At 53.7% G+C, this 20,601-nt stretch overlaps 2 protein-coding genes across 3 annotated transcripts in view; one reads left to right on the top strand and one right to left on the bottom strand.

Annotated features, from left to right (window-relative positions):
- Window positions 1–3,765, bottom strand: part of Fkbp10 (FKBP prolyl isomerase 10) — a 7,930-nt gene extending 4,165 nt beyond the window's left edge. The window contains exons 1-3 of the mRNA XM_055620006.1: window positions 3,475–3,765; window positions 536–681; window positions 21–210 (exon numbers count right to left, since the gene is read on the bottom strand). Coding sequence (XP_055475981.1) covers window positions 21–210; window positions 536–681; window positions 3,475–3,716 — 578 coding nt within the window. The 5' untranslated portion in view covers window positions 3,717–3,765. The remainder of the gene's footprint in view (window positions 1–20; window positions 211–535; window positions 682–3,474) is intronic.
- A 927-nt stretch (window positions 3,766–4,692) lies between these two features.
- On the top strand, window positions 4,693–11,390 carry P3h4 (prolyl 3-hydroxylase family member 4 (inactive)). 2 transcript variants are annotated; one of them, XM_055620506.1, is made up of 8 exons: window positions 4,693–5,312; window positions 5,409–5,561; window positions 5,677–5,848; window positions 6,710–6,838; window positions 7,664–7,809; window positions 8,320–8,403; window positions 10,008–10,152; window positions 10,364–11,390. In XM_055620506.1, the coding sequence occupies exons 1-8, from the start codon at window positions 4,836–4,838 to the stop codon at window positions 10,384–10,386; spliced, it is 1,329 nt and encodes a 442-aa protein (XP_055476481.1). In that variant the 5' UTR covers window positions 4,693–4,835; the 3' UTR covers window positions 10,387–11,390. The 2 variants fall into 2 exon arrangements, with proteins under 2 accessions (XP_055476481.1, XP_055476482.1); XM_055620507.1 differs by lacking the exons at window positions 10,008–10,152; window positions 10,364–11,390 and adding an exon at window positions 9,351–10,001.
- Window positions 11,391–20,601: the final 9,211 nt, after the last annotated feature.

Genomic DNA, 20,601 nt, shown 5'->3' with positions numbered 1-20,601 from the left:
CCGCCCAGGCCAGTTCTAACCTGCTGTCAAAGGCAGTGCCATTCAGCAGGGTGCCATTGTAGTGGTAGCGCACAAAGTCGCTGTCCTGCACCATGCGCGGGCAGTGGGGAGGGCGCAGGAGGATGGTCACCTGCACTGTGTCCGCCTTGTTCCAGATATCCAGGAGGACCACGTCAAAATAGAGGGTGGCATCGGGGGGGATGAGGCCCGCTGTGGGGAGGCAGCGGAGGCCAAGTTTACGGCAGGCCCCAGCCCAGCTGGAGGGGCGAGAGGCCCACTCGCCACTCACCTCCACACCTCCCACACCGCCGGCTGTACTCCTGGCTCCGGCTACCCTGTTTCCCAGCCGAGCTGTGACTCTCGAGGCAAGGCTCTGTCTCCGGCTCTTCTCATTCCAGAGTGAACCGGTGGCCGCCTTCCCCACCAACCAGATTGCATGCAGTACAATGCAGTGACCTCGGCTAAGTCAATCAGAACCTTTGAGCCTCCTGCCCCCACTTCCCACCCCCTCCCCTCCGTACCCTGGCCTCCTTACCCACACCGATGCTGCCGTAGCCCAGGTGGGGAGGCACAATGAGACGGCGGCGTTCGTTGACACACATGCCCATGAGGCCCCGGTCCATGCCAGTGATGAGGCGCCCGACGCCCACAATGATGGCCACGAGGGAGCTTCGGTCATGGCTGGAGGAGTAAAGGGATGAGTGAACATGCATACAGACACACGATGCCCTCTGCCCCCAGTCTTGTAGACACAGGACATGGTGCAGACATACACATTCCTCACTCTCCCGGACTAGCCCTTATGCCCCTCTTAGGATGACAGGCTGGCTGGCTTCGGTGGCACACACCTTTAATCTGAGCACTCTGGAGGCAGAGGTAGGCAGATCTCTGTGAGCTCGTGGTCAACCTGGTCTAAACAGGGTGTTCCAGACAGAGCTACATAGAGAAACCCTGTCCAAAAAAATATAAGATAAAATAATAACAATAGGCTACTGAAAGAGGGAAGTCCCAGAGGAGGCTAGAAGCTTTTTCTCCCCTGCAAGGAGGGTTGGGTGGGGCAGATAGGCCTATCCTGCTACCTATTGCTACTTCTGATGGCATAGATGGGAGGGCAAATGAATATTTATTGAGCACTTATTGAATGTCAGAATAAGCACTTGGCACTTTTACATTTATTATTTCACTGACTCCTTCCCCCCCCCCCCCCCCCCACCCCCCGTGAAGTGGGTATGACTGTTTTTGGTGTTCTTTTTTCTTTATTCTGACATTGGGAACAAAATCTAGGGCCTCACATATGCTAGGCAAGCATGCTGCTTCTGAGCTATATCCCACCTGTTCTCAGTTTTGTTTGGTTTGGTTATTTGTTTGTTTTTTTTCTTTTAAGAGAAAAATTGAGAGCCGACAGACTCGTTACCCCACCTGAGTTCACAGGGCGTCTGCTACTGAGCATCGAAAGTGGCCAGAGGTGAGCTGGAAAGCAGCCTGCCTCAGAAGAAAGCCCGTTCTAAATTTACCCTGGCTCTCATCTGTTTTCACAGAGTAAAGAGAGAATCCTTTTCCTCAAGGAAAACCACCACCACCACCAACAACAACAGAGATTTTCATATGTGTGTGCCTCTATGAGTATGTGCACACCCGTTTGGGCACCTGTGTGTGCATGCAGAGGCCTCCAAAGAGCACTGGGTGTCCTCGTCCTCCCCTGTCACTCCACGGCTGATCTGACCTTTGGAGGCAGGTTCTCCCCCTGACCCTGGCTATGCACAGGGTACCCAGGTTCTCATGTGCCAGTCCTCATGACGGCACAGCAAGTGCCCGTGACCACTGAGCCACCTCTCTCATCGCCCCCATCCCCGCTGTTTGAGACAGATGTTATCTGTAGCCCTGGCTGCCCCAGAGCTCTTTATGCAGATAAGGATGACCTTGAACTTACGTTTTTCCTGCCTCTGCCTCCTGGATGCTGGGATTACAGGTGTGTGTTACCAGAGCCAGTTTATACGTCTTGGGGGGTCGAACCCAGGACCTCATGCATGCTAGGCGAGCACTCTACTAACTTAACTACATTCCCAGCCCCAAGAATGGGACATTAATTACATATACGTGAGTGTCTTGTCTCTATGTCTGTGTACGCGCCACATCTGGTGCCTATGGAGGTCAGAAGAGGGAGTCAGATCCTCTGGAGCTGGAGTTATGGTTATGAGCCACCATAAGAGTCCTCGGAACCAAACCCAGGTCCTGGTCTACAAAGGGAGTTCCAGGACAGCCAGGGCTACACAGAAAAACCTTGTCTCAAAACCATCTCCTCCCACCCCAAACAAACCACAATGCTGTGCACAAAGTCTCTATGAGTTAAAACACCACCAGGCTTATGGTTCTCCCCAGAATCCAGGCCACTATGTCCTGAGCCCCACTGAAGGCCACTGTCATCCATCGTCTTCATTTGCACCCTTAGGAAATGGGTGCTGTTCCTGTCCCATGTTTCAGACAAGGAAAGTGAAGATTAAAGAGACGAAACTCCTCCTCGTCTGTCACAGCCTTGATCTGAACCCTGGGTCTTACACCATGAAGAAGGTATTTTCAACCAGTATACCAAAAAAAACCCTCCCTCCAGAGCCTTGACCACTAATTGGCAGTGGGGGCTCAGAGAAGAGATTGAAGGGCAGGCGGCTCTTCTTTGCGGTGTAGAGTTCCAAGTGTGAGAGCGCCCGAAGTTAGCCTGGAAAGAGGCACCACACAGCCCCGATCCGTCCCCACCAACCAAAGGATGTCTGCATGGCTGACCAAGGGCCTGGGTCAAAATGGAAGCCTGTCTGTCAAAGCAGAGGCTGGCAATGCAGGCTGGTGTTGGCTGCTAAGGCCAAGAGGGAATAGCTGAGTTCTCCGAGGAGTGGAACGGCATCACAGAGGTCCCCAGGAGGGCATGTCAGTCCTTGTGACACGTGGACAGTTGGTCACAGCACCAGCTACGGCCTGCCTCCAAATTATAATGCCCACTCTGCTTAAGGCCCTCCCTGGCTGCTCTAGGGTCCTGCACCCGAAAGAAAATGTCATTTCTCTATTCTCCAACCACAAAGGCATAGAAAACTGAAGGTAGCAATAGACAGGGGTCCAGAGTGTATGGCCAGAGGCCCCAGGCTGACTGTCCATCCACTCACCCCAGGATTCACATGTAGGCACAATCTGTTTGCCCCCCAAGACTGTATGCCAGGGTACCACTCATACGTTTAAATAAGGCATTGGTAAGTAAATGTCACCTAAGCATCAAGTACCCCGGGACAATTGGGAGTGTGGGGGTCTTTCAGGAGTTGAAGATTTGGTATTGAAGACAGGGGACATCCTTTGAGGAGCCCTCGCCAGGGTGCTGTTTGGAGCCAGGGATTATGGAAGGAATACAGGAATGCAAAGCTTTTCAAGGGGCAACGTTCCCTGAAAGTTCAGGAAAGCGGTGGTGAGTCTGCAGGGTGCTCACCCCCTTACCTGGAATCAAACTTCTTCCCGTCCTCGAAAGTGCCATTGTAGTGGTACCGCACAAAATCCCCCATCTGTACTTCTCGGGGGCAGGCCCTGGGGATGTGGTATCTCTCGATGACCACATCTTCCAAGGGGGCTCCAGCCGGGCTAGCACGACCCAGACCCCTCTCCAAAGTCTGTAGAAGCAGCAGTAACGGCAGCACGGGGAACCGGCGGAGGGTGTGGCTGGGGGACCCCGCAAGGAACATGGTGTCCAGATCGAGGACGCCGGCAGTGAGGGCGGACGCCAGCCGCCAACCTCCTTCCCCCTCCTCTCAGAGCTGACTCCCCCTCTTCCTGTCCTGTCTCCCCACCCCGTCCTGGCGGGTCCACGTGGAATGGGGGCTGGGGATAGTGAGCTGGCCGGGCGGGGTGATGTTTGTGGTGGACCAGGAGGAGGGGGCCAGGTTGACAGTCTGGGAAGTCCCAGGAATTTACCATAAAGATCTTTGAGTCTCCCTTCCCCCAAAACTCCATCCTGGGCCTGGGACTCGGGGCCTGGCCCAGAGGGAGGTGCGGGTAAAACGAGAAGTCGGAGTGGACTTCCAAAATGAAAAACTTTTTTTTTTTTTTCCAGAGCCTCTGGGTCCTAAAGCCGGCTGGAGGACTTTCTGTTTTTTCCTAAACATCCCAAATCCAGGCCCCTTCTGGTGGCAGGTGAGGCCGTAATCCCGAGGGATTATTTCAGTTCTTCCCCTACCCCAACTTTTCTCCTGCCCAAGGGGGTTGGGGGTTGGGTGGAGGAGTACGGAGAATGCTTTCTAGGTGAAAGGCTGCTTTGTCCTGCCAAAGCCAGGCTGCGAGGAGGACACGGGAGTCGAGCTCGGTCGGGAGCTCAGTCGGTGGTATCAGTGTCAGGTGTGCGGGGTTCACTCGAGGCGTGTTGCCCCTCGACGCCGGCGCGAGCGTTTGCGGGGCTACCTACAGAGTGTGCAAACGGGGGGGGGGGGCTGGGAGGAAAAAAGAAAAAAAGACCAGAGTCTGGGGATTCGCCCTGAGCGTAGGCAAAGTGAAGAGAGGTGGCATTTGAGGGGGAAATGCCCCTCTCCGGTGGGGAGGGGCTTCCTGGGCCTGAAACGTAGCCCCACCCACCGGGTCCGCTGGGAGGGGAGGGGTGGGGTGGGGTGGGGTGAGCGCTGCTCGTGGGTCCAGTCCAGCGCACGTAGCCGTCAACTGACCGTCAGACACAGAGGGGAGTCCCAGCCTCCCGGCTCTAGCCCGGGCCCCGGCGCTAAGACCCAGCAGGAGCTCCGGGGAGTGAGAGGAGAGTGGGCTGGAGCCCGTCGGTCCTGCGGCTGCTCGGGGAGCCTCGGGGACGCGGCGCGGGCATGGCTCGCGCGGCGTGGGGGCTGCTGTGGCTGCTGCTGGGCAGCGCCGGCGCGCAGTACGAGAAGTACAGCTTCCGAGGATTCCCTCCGGAGGACCTGATGCCCCTGGCCACGGCCTACGGCCACGCGCTGGAGCAGTACGAGGGCGAGAGCTGGCGCGAGAGCGCGCGCTACCTGGAGGCGGCGCTGCGGCTGCACCGGCTGCTGCGCGACAGCGAGGCCTTCTGCCACGCCAACTGCAGCGGCCCTGCCGCCGCCTCGCAGCCCCGGCTCGAGCCCGGCCCCGAAGGAGACGGCGATGGCGAGGACTGGGCTCGGGAGCTGCGGCTCTTCGGCCACGTCCTGGAGCGCGCCGCCTGCCTGCGGCGCTGCAAGAAGACGCTGCCCGCCTTCCAGGTCCCCTACCCGCCGCGGCAGCTGCTGCGAGACTTCCAGAGCCGCCTGCCCTATCAGTACCTGCACTACGCGCACTTCAAGGTGGGCGCGGCCCGGGCCGCCGTCGAGTTTCCCTAACACGTGAGGCCCGCGGTGGGTCCGAGGCCCCACTGACCCACTCCCCACGCCCCCCACCAGGCGAACCGACTGGAGAAGGCGGTGGCTGCGGCCTACACCTTCCTCCAGAGGAACCCCAAGCACGAGCTGACCGCCAAGTATCTCAGCTACTACAGGGGGATGCTGGATATCGGAGATGACTCCCTTACGGACCTGGAGGCCCAGCCCTACGAGGTGTGGAGAGAGTGGGAGGGATGGCTGGCCTTGGGGCGCCTTCCTACCCCCATCCCACACACACCTTCTGCGACATCGAGGTTCCCTTGACTCCCCCTGCGATGCTCCTCTCCAGGCCGTGTTCCTCCGGGCTGTGAAGCTGTACAACAGCGGGGACTTCCGCAGCAGCACGGAAGACATGGAGCGGGCCCTGGCTGAGTACATGACGGTCTTCGCTCGCTGTCTAGCTGGCTGTGAGGGGGCCCACGAGCAGGTAGACTTCAAGGACTTCTACCCAGCCATAGCAGGTATCTACTGTCCCGACCACTGTGGGTATCCCTTACCCACAGAGCCAAGGCCTCCCAGGCCTCTTAACACATGGCTATGTCCTGCAATAGCAAAGTGCTTAGAAGCTGCACACGAATTAGGCCTTTTCTGTTTCCAGTCTGAAGAGAGAAATGCTGGTATACATAGCAGGTTCTGGGGCAGTTAGGGCTATATAGAGAAACCTGGTCTAAAAACAAACAAAACAAAAACAAAAAACCGGTAGGCACGGGGACGCACACCTTCAATCCCGGCACTTAGGAGGCAGAGGCAGGCTGATGTGTGTGAGTTCAAAGCCAGTCTGGTCTCCATATTGAGTTCCTGAATAACTAGACCTACCAAGTGAGACCCTGTCTCAGACAACAACAAAAGGGATGTGGAATTGACACCAGACAGGTGTGTGCAGAAAGCAGTTCTGGGCAGAAACACAAGTAGTCTTTGGGTCCGTAACAACAAGGCTCCTCAAAGAGGGTGATGGTGAAGAAGAAAGAACTATCTGAAAAAAGAAAGAAAGAAAGAAAGAAAGAAAGAAAGAAAGAAAGAAAGAAAGAAAGAAGAAAAAGCAAACAAAAACAACAAACTATCTGTATGGTCTCAGGCCCACCTCAAGCTCATCAGATATTCTCCCGGAACTCCCTCTGGTATAAAACGGGTTCAGCTGTGGGGGCAGGGAGCACGTGTTCTCAGCCCACATTCTGTACTGCGTGCCGGGCATTTCATACATGTTACCCCCTGAAATCTTGATGTCCCTCTTGGATAGGGAAGCAGGCCCCGAAGCAGATCTTGGTCCGCACAGGGGATCAGGTTCAGCACAGCTGGCTTCCTCATTGCGGCGTCCTTCCCAGATCTCTTTGCAGAGTCGCTGCAGTGCAAAGTGGACTGCGAGGCCAACCTCACCCCCAACGTGGGTGGCTACTTTGTGGACAAGTTTGTGGCCACCATGTATCACTACCTGCAGTTTGCCTACTACAAACGTGAGCTTCCTGGATGGGTGGGGTAAGGGAGTGTGGGAAAGGGGCAGTCCCTGGGGGGTTCCCGAAACTCAGATGGTATCTTTAGCTACTCCAGGGGGATGCTGTAGCAGACTCTGGAGCAGAGGATGAAAGGCTGAGGGTGGTGGAGATGGGGCCGGTAAGAGGCCTCAAGGAGGAATTAGAGGCTGACTAGGTCAGCAGCCCCGCTCAGCACCGGACAGTGTATGTAGCCCTCATTTCTCTCACCGGCACCGTGCCACTGGAGTTCCTGGATCCGTTCTAAAGATTAAACTGGGGTTTCTAAAGGGCAAGAGACGATTCGCCCCAGGACTAGGGAGTCACAGAGCGGTCCCGACATCCGCCGGGGGTGGGGCGGGACAGGCCCTGGACCGTTCCTACAACTCAGGGATGTCACACTTCAGGGGCTGGAGCTTTGAGTGGCAGTGGCAGTGGCAGGGACCAGGAGACTACTCTTCTGAGGGCCGTGGCGGAGAGACCAAGGACCTGTAACTCCCCCTCACTCGCTGTCCTCTTCAGCAACACAAGCAGTTTATTTAATCCCGAGTGCCTCCAATCCTTTGTCTATAAAACGCAATGGCAGCGACTGAGGGCGAACCAGTGACTCACGATGCCTGGTAGCAGGGCAACACCCAGGGCCTGCTGCGTTGTGTTGTCTTGGGCGGGGTGAGGAGCCAGCAGATATTCTGGGAGGTGTCTGGGGTGGGGGCAGAGGCAGTGGGCTTTGGTTGGAAGGTAGGGCTGGGGTGGGTGGATTTCCCTTCAAGGGAAACATCAGGGTCGCCCCTTACTCTCTCCTGCCTGCAGTGAACGACGTGAGGCAGGCCGCCCGCAGCGCTGCTAGCTACATGCTCTTTGACCCCAAGGACAGCGTCATGCAGCAGAACCTGGTGTATTACCGCTTCCACCAAGCTCGCTGGGGCCTTGAAGAGGAGGACTTCCAGCCCCGGGAGGTGGGCACTGCCATTAGTGAGGCGCTGGCCTCATGTGCAGTTTTGTGGTTTGGGGGGGGAAAAAAAAGACCTCCTGGCTTCCTTGGAAGGCTGGAGAGGAAGGGGAAAAAGGACTAGGGGCTGTGGCTAGCGTCTAGGCTTCTGCCTAGTGTCTGGGATGATGCAAATAGGTGCTCACATGTGCCTGCTTCTACCTCAGTGCTGTCCTTTGAGCTTCCCCCCTGCCAGGAGCCTGTTAGCATGAACCAGTGAGAAAACCCCTTGGGAGTTTAGGGCAAGGCAGGCAAATATGGGCCCCATGGTGCCACCCCTAATTTCCATGCCTGTGGCAGACATTACTAATGGATTGAAGCACCCTGTTCTTTCTGGACTCCTCAGAATCCTTCTTAGTCCAGTGTTCCAGGTTAGCCAGGCTTATTCTGTGAGCTGATTCCATTTCCCTCCACCTGAGCCCTATCGCCTGCTATCCGGCAGACGGGTCCGCCTCACCCTGTCCTTCCCTCCTCCTAGGAAGCCATGCTCTACCACAACCAGACCTCTGAGCTTCGGGAGTTGCTAGACTTCACACACATGTACCTTCAGTCAGATGATGAGGTGAGTGGCTCCCGGTGACAGTGCTGGGCTGTGAAGGGGACAGGCTCTTTCCTGAGGCCACCGTGTATGACAGCTCCAGCTGTCGTAAAGCAGGGGTTTCCCGATCCCCATCTGTACCTCCCTTTTCCCACCACCTTAGTGTTGCCATGGGCCCTTTCTCTCCCTGGCCCAGCTCGAGTGATAGCTCCGTTAGGGAGCCCTTGCTGGATGTCCTGGCTTCCCCCTGGGCTTACACTGGCCTCCCTGCCTGTCTGGCCACTTGGCCTAAGACCCAGAGTTACATGTAGTCCTCCTCCATCTTGTCGTGGCCAGCTGGCCTCCTTGACAACTGCATCCCAGGACAGGAGACTAAATTATCCCCAGCTACAGCGCCTGGTGTTATGCTCATGCTCAGGAACTGAGTTTGAACCAGTGGACAAATGGCTGAATGAATGATACCAGGAAGAGCCAGTTCAGAGGGAGGGTTTGGCAAGCCTGGATTTTAAAAAATTATTTATTTTTATTTTATGTGCATTGGTGTTTTGCCTGTACATACGTCTGTGTGAGGGTGTCAGGTCCCCTGGAACTGGAGTTGCAGTTGTGAGCTGCCATGTGGGTGCTGGGAATTGAACTCAGGTCTTCTGGAAGGGCAGCCAGGGCTCTTAATTACTGAGCCACCTCTCCAGCCAGTGCACAGCTTGGGTTTCTTGAGGGATTGCTGTGTAGCCTGTTCATTCATCCCCTCAGTATATCCACTGTCCCCCACATTCCGTGAACTTGGAAGCAGGAAGCATTGTCACACATTGGTAGGCTTTGGTGCTGTTCATCCCAGCCCTGTCACTTGCCAGCCGGTTAGCCTTAGTGTGTTCATCTTAAGTAACTTAGCAAAATCCTGCTTCTTCGTGCTCTTTGACTTTTATTGTGGTGACAATTAAACGAGATTATTTAAAGCACCAAATATGCAACAGGCGCCCAGCAGATGCTCAGACCATGCAGCAGTTTCTGATGACAGTCACTTCTGGCCTGCCGTTTGCCAGACGTCAAGCTTGGGTTGCAGTAAATAGCCAAGAGGAACTGTCTCTCAGAGCTTCTCATGAGGGAATCACAGCTCCAGAGGCCAGCATGGGCACCAGCCAGGGTGATGCTTGAAGGCCTCAGCCTGGAGTGGGCATGTGGCTTTGGTGGAATCCGCAGGCCCATCCAGGTCAGGACTACAAAGGCCTTCCTGGCAGGGAAGCGAGAGCCAGAAGACAAAATGCACAGACTAGCAGTGTTCTCACCGGGTGTGGGCCCGAAGGTGGGGCTGAGGCATAAGCAGCAGTGCTTACGCTAGCATCCCGCCTCTGCTGGTGGAGCCCCAGGTGTGAGCTCCCTCGAGGAAGCAGTTTCAGAGTGGCACCCAGCAGGACAAACCCTGACATGCCCTCAGGTTAGACGCTGACAGTGGGGAGGGGGATCTCGGGGCCTGCCTGCTCACCTCCTGCCAGGACCACACCAGAAAACCCTCCGAAGCGGGCGGTGGGGGCTGAAAGACAGGGTGGGAGGTGTCCCGATCTGAAGGGGAGCCCATCTGGATGTGGGCCTGCTGTGACTCAGCTTCTGCCCCCAACCCTGGGCTGCCCTAGATGGAACTGGAGGAGACGGAATCATCCCCAGAGCCTGAAGAACCCCCATCTGACGCCGAGTTTGAAGGCGAGGGTGACTATGAGGAGGGCCTGTATGCCGACTGGTGGCAGGAGCCAGATGCCAAGGGTGATGAGGCTGAGGCCGGTCAGTAATGGATTGTGATAAAGGGTTGGGGACACAGCTTGTTGGGACAGGGGTTCTCTCCCTGGCCTGTGGTGCTAGGGGAGTACAGGTGGGTGCTGCCACCCTGCTCCAGGGTGTGGCAGCTTGTTAGTGATCTACCTCCTACTGGGGCAGTGCTCAGACACCTGTTGGCTTGGGCAGGACTAACTCTTGCTCTCTCCTTCCTTTTCAGAACCAGAGCCTGAACTGGCATAAGAATGGTGACACGGCATGCCCTTCAAGCTCAGGACGCCTGGCTGGCAGCAAGAACTATTTATTAAAATTTAAAGTGGCCGGGTGTGGTGGCGCACGCCTTTAATATCAGCATTCCCAGGGAGGCAGAAACAGGAGGATCTCAGAGTTTGGGGCCAGCCTGGGCTACAGAGTGAGATCCAGGCCAGGCCAGGCTACATAGTGAGATCTCGTTTCAAAACAAAAACAGCTGAGTGTGGTGCACAGGCTTTTAATTGCAGCACTTGGGATGCAGAGGCAGGTGGATCTCCGTGAGTTCCAGGCTAGCCTTGCCCATGTAGTGAGTTCCAGGCCGGTCAAGGCTACATAGCGAGACCCTGTCTAAACAGTAAAACAAAAAACCTCAGAAGGGACACAGCTAACCTAGCTCCCACCCAGACCCCACCCCACCTTTCTGTGTCCTTGAACCGCAGAATGGTGGCCATATTGCTGGTTGGCAAGTGAGCTGTTGGGGTCCCTCTTCCCCCTTTCTGCTCCTCAAGGTGGGCGTTCTGTCTTCCAGCTTGAGTCTCCCAGGACCAAGGCCTGCCGGGTGACAGCTGATGGTTGTGTCTGGGCTGCAGATCGGGTGGTGAGGAACTCTGAGCACGAGAGTTCTGGTGCTCAATAAATGTTTATGGTGGAATGACTCAGTGCGTTTGAGGCCAGTCTCCAAGGCTGAGCTGTGTGGGTACAGGTCCTTGCTTCCCTCCCTCTGCCAGCCTTCCCTTATCTGTGCAATGCCAGCTGGGGTACCCTGTGGCCTTGGCAGGTCCTCTTACAGCCCTGACATCTGATTGAAACCGAGGATCCCTGTTAGCTGTGTGCAGTCTCAGACCTGCCACCAGGGGGCATGAAGACATAGTTCCCCCGTAGCCTTCGGAAGATGGTGGTTTCAGATTTCTAACCAAAGTTTGGCTGGATTGGTCTAGACCCAGGGCATTTGGCTTGGGGCTTAGAGTGATACGAAGAGGGCATTAAAGACATTCACTACATGTTTTTCTTTCCTGGAATTTCTGTAGAATTAGAGTTCACTCGTCCCACCTTGCATTGGCCCTAGGGGACAGGAGTCTGGAGGCGCAGGGGCAAGGCTATCCCTACTGCCGTCCCATTGCAGGGAGTTAGGGACAAAAGTGGTGCTTTCAAGAGGAACCCAGGGTCAAGGCCAAGAAGGTGACAGCTCTGTCTAACTCTACGCCTCACCGTATTCCCAGGGACAGAGGTCTCTATGACAAAGGGTGAAGTTGACCCAGGGAAGGGCACGCAGTTCTCACTGTCACACCCCTGCTTCCGGGTGCCAGATGACCTTTCCTGGGACCCAGGTCCCTCTGTATCCTAGAGGACTGGTGTCCCATGTGTCTTTCTGAGCTTCTGATCCAAGAGGTGGAACTGGGTTCAGGATAGGGCAGTGGTAGCTCCTCTGTAACCTCCCGTCTCTATCATAGGAGAGCCCGGAGTAGTTTTCTGAGGGCCCCACGGTTCCAGGATGGCTCTCCCCACCCTCCCTCACCCAGGCTGTTGCACTGTCAGCATGTAGTGGCCTACCCCCCCACCCCAGGGAGGGGCTACCCTCAAGGTCTGGCACCACCTGGTACATGGAGCAGGATGTGCTTGAGCTTGTCTCCACAGATGTGTGCTGCTGTGAGCACCAGGCTCTGGAATCTGGACTGCTTGGGTGTGGGTCTGAAAAGTGCCTGTGGGTCAGAGTGTGAAGGGGTGTGTGTGTGTGTGTGTAAGCGTGTATGCTCTCGCAGGGGCAGTTGTCTTTCAGTGTGTACGTATCTGACCATATATGTGCGTGCCTAAGTGTGTCTTGGGAGAGCTTCATTCATCCACACATTTATTGAGCACCTTTTATGTACCAGGCGCTGCCGCAGGTGCTGGGCACATGATCCTGAGCAAAACAGGCCAGTCACCCCACTCTGTCAGAACTGTTCCACCGGAGGCAGGCGGTGAACAGTTGATCTTATCTATCTAAATTGTGAGTACGCCAGGACTCAGGAGGCAGAAGAAGGAGTCTCTTGCCCCAAGTTCCGGGCACCCAGGGCTACCTAGGAAGACGCTGTCTAAAAACAATTGAGTTCTGCTAGATATATCAGAGAAGAGAATAGAGCCAGGTAAGGGGGACTCAGTGTGCTGAAGGGTCTCAGATTCATGTGTGACTGTGACTGTTTCAGTGTGTGTGTGTGTGTGTGTGTGTACACATGACCATTAACCAGCCACCCCTAGGAATCCTGTCCAGGCCCTCAGCCGGTTCAGTATGCCTCCCTTTCTCAGGGAACTGGCAGCCCCTCCCACCCCTCCCTAATGTGAGCCTCTCCCATTGCCCAGCCAGCTGGCTCCCCAAACCGGTGAGACAGAGTCCCAGCCAGTCTCCGCGTGGGCCCTCCAGCCCATTCTCTCTCAGCCCCACCCAGTTCCAGATGCTCTCACCTCTCCTCACCCTTCCTATGACACCCCGCCAGCTCTTCCATTCTCAACAATACGCTGGGTGGAGGTGTGGGATGGGATGTGACCTCACACAGTCGGACCAAACTCAAGAGATGCTGTACAAGTGTTTTGGATCCAGAAACTGGACCCCATCCATATGAAAGCAGATCCCTGCAGTGCAGAGTGCCTCCCAGGTACCAGGCACATGATAACTGTTATCACCTCAAAACTGACCCCTCTATTCCAAGTGGGTTGGAGTGATGCTCAGAAAAAGGGAAAGTGACATGTTATGATTTGAAGGAAGGGTCAGATGGAAGGGAGAAGCCCTGGGCTTTGGGCCGTCAGCTGGGGCCAAGGAGAACAGTGCAGGTGTTGAACTCCTACTATGTTTAGCTGACAGGGAGATTGAAAAAGGAGGGGGGGAAGGGAAAGAGGAGAGAAGGTAGGAAAGACAAAGGGAAGGAGAAAGAGCAGAGTCCTGGTATCAGGCCCATGGGATATTGGGACAGAGTTGTTGGGGTCACTTAGGACAGCAGCTTCCTGACTTCTGAGAATGATGGTCAGTGGAAGAAAGAGAGTCCCATTAGCTCGCCCAAATTCTCTTCTCAGCTTGAAAAAAAAAAAAAAAAAAAAAATATATATATATATATATATATATATATATATATATATATATATATTGCCAGTCAAATGTAGCATTGAAGTACTGCTTGCAACTTTTTTTCTGCTTACAACTTTTATGGCAATAGAGTTAGTACTGACAACCTACTATGATGGGATCAGCCTTGAAAAGAACCCCTAAAGAGGCTGGAGAGATGGTTCAACAGTTAAGATTACTGGCTGCTCTTCCCAAGGACCTGGGTTTGATTCACAGCACTCACGTGGCAGCTCTGTACAACTGTCTGTAACTCCAGTTCCAGGGGGTCTGATGCCCCTTTTTGTCCTTTGCACACACTGCATACATGAAGCACACAGATGTACTTGCAGACAAAACACCCATACACATAATACAACTTTTAAATTTAAAGATTAAAAAAAAAAAAAAAGGAAGAATCCTTAACGTCTCATCCGATGTGGCCTGTCTCTGAGAATAAGGTCTCCTCTGGGAAGAAAGAAGGGTCCCTTCACCATGTCACATGGTCGTGCCAATCTGGCACTCTGGAGCTAATAACGTTACCTAACAAAGACCTGGCAACCACAGTACCCAGTGCTACCATCCTTGTCTCCCAACTCTGGTTTTCCTTTAGGCCTTCTTTTACAGTGTCTCTCCCAGCCCTGGAAGATGGCCCTGATTTCATGGACAGGGAAACTGAGGCCCCAAGAATCTGGGTTGGACTCCAGGGCTGGGACCAACTCTGATCTGGACTAGCTCTGGTTCCAAGATGACTGGGGATTCACTGGGAGTATGCCGGGAGCTATGGCTGCAACAAAAATTCCAGGCCCAGCGTAAGGGCCCATCACCTCATAATCATCAGCTCCCTGGGTCTCAGCCGGCGCCAGTGCTCTTGGATAGCATCTCTTTTGTCCCCTGAAACAGCCCTTGGTATAGAAGCACCTGTTCTGCCCATGACTCAGGTGGAGAAACTGAGGCAAGGCGAAGGTGTGCTTAATAGTTTGCCCTCCCCCCACATGCATATGCTTGACCCTTTGACTGCCTGGAAGAGCTCTCTAAGGTCATGAGGAAAGCAAAGGCCAAGGGAACTTGACATTTTCTATTTGACGTATCAGGCTGGGGGTGGAGCTCAGAGAGTTACAACAGCCAGGTGTGATGATACAGAACTGTAATCCTGGCACTCCAGGGGTGGAAACAGAAGGATCAAAACTTCAAGATCATCCTCAACTGTGTGCAACTTTGAGGCCAGCTCGGGCTTTGTGAAACTCCATCTGGGAAGAAAATAAATAAATAGGAGGAGGAGGGAGAGGGTGTGATTCTATGTGGCTTGGATGAAGTCAGAGGTGACCGTACCTGATTTCCTCCTAATGCCCTTAACCACTTGGCTAAATTTCCTAGGGTCTTCCTGGAGGAGGAGGCTAATAAGGGATGGGATCAACAAGTCCAAGTGGGAAGTCTAGCTTTTCTCCTTGGCCTGCCCAAGTACAGATGGGGGGGGGGGGGTATTTGAGGGCCTCACAGTCACACAGTCACACACAATGATTACATTATTTTGTTATCTTGGAATGAGTCTGTCATAGAGGTAGGGTCAGGCCTGGAAGTCAGAAAACGCATGTCCTATGACTTTAACCTTTAGCAGCTATTTCCATCACTGTGTTGTTTATTTATTTTTAATACATTGGTATCCTCAAACATAGAAAACTCTCGTGGTGTCTGGAACTCCTGCCCCCCCCCCCCCCCCCCCCGCCGCCCCATACGCACCCATCCAGCTGGATTCTCTCTTCCACTCTTATCTACAGCTAGGTCCTGCCTCTCTCCCTCCGTTCCCCTCCCCCTCGCTACTTCCAGGTTCTCTGTTGGGATCATAAATTATCCATGAGCTGTAAGTTGGCTGCCGCTTCAATTGGAGCTGAAGTGCTGATGAAATATTCAAGGATCTCAACTCTCACATTCCCCAGGGGCCTGGCCCTAGATTCCGAGGCCTGCTCCAGTTCCTCCTAAGTCACTGAGACCTTGGAGGTGTGTGTGTCTGGTGGTCTCTCTGCTTCATCTATCCTTGTGACTCTGTTTGCTGGGTACTGCAGGTGGTGACTTAGAGGAAATAAGGTCTAGGTCCTGGTTTAGCACCTGGGCAGGGGTTGCTGTCTGTCCCCCAGCCTTCTACCCTGGCTCTCTAGCCCCAAAATGTTCCTAAAGGCTTACCTCAAGACGACAGAAATTAAGCTTCAAGAATCAGTCCTAGCCGGGAATGGGGTGGGGAAGGGGGATGGCGCACCCCTATAATGCCAGCACTTGGCAGAGACAGGCAGCTCTCTGTGAGTTCCAGGCCAGCCTGGTCTACAAAGGGAGTCCAGGACAGCCAAGGCTACACAGAGAAACCCTGTCTTGGAAAACAAAAAACAACAATGAAAATCAGTCCTTGCGCCTCCTCCTCCCCCCAGGACCCCACCCTCCCTGGGCTGAAAAAGAGAGATGGCTCTAGCCTCAAGTTTCTTATGTGTACATGGGAATGGAGGTCCAGTTTTTCCCAAGAACTCCAAAGTGGGAGAAGTGTGTGTGTGTGTATGGTGTCCTGCAAGCAGGTGTGACCACACGTACAGGTGCAAGCTTGCTCAGGAGCGACGGATGGCCTGCCTCTATGTGGGAAGGGCTCCTGGTTAGTCGCAGGCATTTCCCAGAGCTTGTGGAGAGAAGGGCAGAGGTAGGGAGGGGCCGGCAGGCTGACAGGGCAGGTGGAGCCCCACCTGTGTCAGTCTGTGCATGGAGTCACCAAAGCCCGGAGCAGAAAGCTGAGTGACTCAGGTGGCAAATGTCTCCCTTGTCCCCTTCCCATCCCCCCAAACTACACAGCTGGGGCCTGCTAGCAGTTGCTCGGAAGAAGCTCTCCCAAGACACACTTAAGTGAATACCCAGGTCACAAGCCCATCCTGAGACTTCCACTGGTGGGGGTTGGGGCAAAAGGAGAGCAGCTGTCCTGGGACTTTATTCTAGAAGGTTTGTAGTGGGTAAGGGGACAGCCCAGGGTAGACATTCTCTGAAGAGGTGCCTGAGTTCCTCTGGGCTACCCTTCCCCCACCTCTGGTATCTGGCCCTGGCCTGTACTATTTCTGTTTCCCCTATCTCTGTTTTCTTGTCTCCCTGTTTTCTTTTTTGGCATTCCACCCCGCCCACATGCCTTGCTGTGAAGTATCATGGCTGTCGCTGGAGCTACCTCTGTAATTAGGAGCCATCCTTGGCTGCTCGCACACCCACAGGACTAGCTGTAGGCCAGCATCTGGCCCCAAGGCTGCTCTGCAGAGCGCAGTGGCACAAAGATGGCAGGAATGCTCCCACCCCTCCTCAAGACTGCTCCAGCTCTGGCTGAAGTGGGGATCACTCCAGCAGGGAGTCCAGAGACCTCCAGGATCTTCTGCTGCTTGGTGTTTCTACCCAGCCCTGAAGGGGTGTCATACCGAACAAGCCCCGCCCCTGACATCCATGGGCAGGGGCCAGAGGACCTGCAGAAGCTCTTGGATAGGCCTCAGATCAATATACGTTTCCGAGCAATCTGTTAATAAAGCAATCCCAGCACAAAAGAACCCCACAATGGCCACCAAAGGTCAGAAAGGGCCTTAGAATTCTTGCTCTGTCAGAACATGATAGCCCCAGAGAGACTTGTCCCTAGCTCCCAGCACTTGGGACATCTACCTTCCCTCCTTCTGTCTTTGCCCACAACACAAAGCTGCCTCTGGCCCTACACATGTGTGAGAACACACAAGTTGAATTTGTGTATTGTTGGCTGCATCCTTCCTTCCACCTTGCCGCAACCGGACTTGTAATTTCTTTGGCTTACCACCCACAAGTGCCAGGACCTTTGGGACAAAAGACCGTAGTGAAAGACTCACAGCCTGAGAAGCAGAGTCCACAGAGTCCACGCTAGGCAAGGAATGCCTGGGTTTCTGGTACCTCATCTGGACGGGTGTGAGTTCTCTGCAGCCTTCTCTCCTCCTTGACTCTGGGTGGAGACCCAACCTCAAGAGGGCCAGGCCAGGGATGAAAAGTTGGAACTTTTAAAGGATAGGACCCAGGACAGAAGGCCTCTTCCCCAGGCCTAAGGATGGCTCTGCACCTCACATGATAGATGAACATGCCTACGAGGCCAGGAGACTGCCTTTGATTTTAGATCTGCCCAGAGAAACTTCAGCTGTTGGTAGTTGGTTCTCTTTGTCGATATTTGAAAGCCAGTGAATCAAAGGTAAGCCTACATTGGCCCTTTCCAGAAGTGGCTATCTCTTAGGCCACCTGAGGCTGAAAAGAAGGTCTTTGTACAGGTATGCGAGTGTGTGTGCATGCCTCTGTGTGTGTGTGTGTGTGTGTGTGTGTGTGTGTGTGTGAAATGCAGGCTGGTGAGATGGCTCAGTGGCTAAAGCTATTTCCTGTGCATGCCTGGGAATCATGAGTTGAGTCTCCAGAACCCACATATAAAAATGATAGGAATCCTCAAAGTCCACAAAGTTGTCCTCTGACCTTCATGGGGCATGTGATGGCGTACCCATCCTCATCACCTATAAGTGCAATAGTTATTCAGAAAAAAAGATGAAGAAAGAACCGAAACTCTCTTGCCTCCTTATTTGGCCCAGAGGCCTACAAGGAGACACGGGGAAGAAATGACATAAGCAGGGGAGGTGTCCTGACTGCTCTGGACAATGTCTGATTAATGTTCACCTCTGCCTTGAAGAGGTTTCCTCAGTGCACAGTCCCTCATCTCTATCATTGGCTTCTGTGTTTGGTGAGCTTGGGATGGGCTCTATTACTCCCGACTCTCAGGCTCTACAAGGCTGCAAGGTTGAGCAAATCGGATATGTCTCAGTAGCCCAGGGATTTTGCTCCTACTGAGCTCCAGGCAAGACAAATGTGAGGTTGAACTGCAGGGGTAGGAAGAGTTGAAGCTGCACATCAGAAGAAACTCACCACCGTCAGAAAAAAAAAGGAGACAAGGGCATTTGCTATAAGGGAGACTGCAGAATTTCCCTTTTTTGGAGATTTGTCAAATACAAAAATTCTTGCCTTTAAAGGCTGGGAAACAGAAGGTTGAATGAGATGGCCTTGTGCCCTGTCCCTCAAATTCAAGCTGCAGAGGAGACCATAGTCACAGTCATGTTCATCTCTACTCCTAAGTGTCTCCTTCCCCACAGGAGACCAAATCCCCTATGCAGACAGCTGATTCCAGGAAAGACTATTTTCTGATTCCTTTCTGTATCCTCAGATGCAGCTGAAGCCCCCGTGCTTGGCAGGCACACAGTAGGGAGATTAGGAAACACACAGGAAATCCATCCATCTGGGAGGAGTTGGCTCTGCTTTCTACATTGGAGCTTCCACTTGGGAGTTTAGCTTTGGCCTCGACCACAACCTGCTGTGGCTTGTTACATACTAAGACAAGCAGACAAGCGGGATGCATTCTGGGGACAGGAAGAGTTTATTCAGAAGTCCCAATCCTTCCCTCCGTTCCATCGAGGCTACTACATCCCTCTTTACAGCCTTCCCCTTCGTATAGGTTGGCTGCGGTGAGGAGAAAGGCGACAGAGAAACCTGCAGGGGCTTAGAGAAGTGGTGTGTGACTGGGCGGGCAGAATGAGCAGAGGGTGGAACCCTGGCAGAGGCAGCAGCTTGGGGTGGTGAGCTCTTCCTAAATTCTGGGCTGATCACTGCCTTACGTGGAGGATGGCAAGTAGGCAGGTAGGGGCGGGGATTAGGTAGAGATAAAGATCCCCAGGTAGGTTGGAGGGGTTGGGAGTCAGGGAAACAGCAAAGAGGAGTGGTCCTGGCAACCTGGCATGGGCAGTTGCAACTAGATCTGGGATGTTGCTGTGGTCCTGCCTCTTCCAGGAAGACGTATCGGACGGAAGAGAACAAGTTAAGCCTCGTTCCTTTCTCTGTTGGGAAAATGTGGTCAAAGATACTGTTAGGATACTTTCATTTGGAGTTATTTTAGCCCATAAGCGTCCCCCCACCCCATCCTTCTGTGTGTGTATATGTGTGTGTGTGTTCAGGAAATCCTTTTCTAAACAGCCACTCCCCAGCCCCCACCCACACAGGCCGTTTACTCTTGTCACTCTGTCAGCTCTCTGAGAGTTAGGATATTTTTCATTTTCTGTGCAGCCAGGGTTCTAAATTGGCCCCCAGCATACCGCTGGTACTCAGTATTTGCGCTGAATGAGTGAATGCCCATAGGACCCTTAATTCATGGTACAGCCACAACAGCATTCATCCCACACAGGAGGAAATAGCTATTGAGTTCTGGATAGCCAACTCACAGTCCTTGCCCACTATGGAGGGGCTTGCTGCCCCCCTCTCCTGCTTTTGAAGATGAGACCTGGAGTTGGCGTCCACCCTAGCGTCTTTCTTTCCAACTGATGTCTGACTCTCCCCATCAAACCCACCAAGGCTTCCTTACGTCATCAGTTAATCTTTGACGGAATTGCTGCTCTTTTGCCTGTTTCTCCCTGGAGCGATGGTTTCCTCCCTCCCATTTCCACCCCCTCCCCCACTGCAACTGACCCTTCTCCCGTTCTGATACTTGGGAACCAAACTATTACTCCGGGACTTGGTGACACTTGAAGTAAGGCGTCCTAGTTTGACCCGTACCATATTCCCTAGTCTTGTGACCTCTTTGCATTACATTTTATTTACTTTTATGTGTGTGGCGCTTGTGCCAAGGCAGGAGAATGGGACACAGAGGGCAACCTATGGGACTTGGTTGTTTCCGTCTACCGGGTACCAAACTCAGGCTGTCACACTTGCACACCCGAGCTACCACACAAGCCCATTAAAAATATTCTTTTAGTGCAGATCATTTTGAACTCACTGTAGACCAGGCTGGCCTTGAACCCACAGAGATCTGTCTGCCTCTGCCTCCGGAGTGGGATTAAAGGCATGTGCCACCAATGCCTGGCTGCTCCAACAGGTTTGGAAGCATTGTCTCGAAGTGACCATATCATTGGTTTAAACACTGACATTCCTCAGCTGCTTAAGTACCACTTCAAAGCTTGCTTCATTTAATCTCTCCAAGCTAAGATAGATAAAGCTAATGAACCCACTTTACAGATGAGAAACAGGGTGAAAGGTGAACTAATTGGCCTAAGGTCATACAAAGATTAAGGGGAGAACCCAAACGCAGG

The sequence above is a fragment of the Psammomys obesus genome, unplaced genomic scaffold (assembly GCF_907164565.1).
Source record: "Psammomys obesus unplaced genomic scaffold, mPsaObe1.curated_primary_1811, whole genome shotgun sequence".
Lineage (NCBI taxonomy): Eukaryota > Metazoa > Chordata > Mammalia > Rodentia > Muridae > Psammomys > Psammomys obesus.
This window is presented reverse-complemented; position numbering and strand designations above follow the sequence as displayed.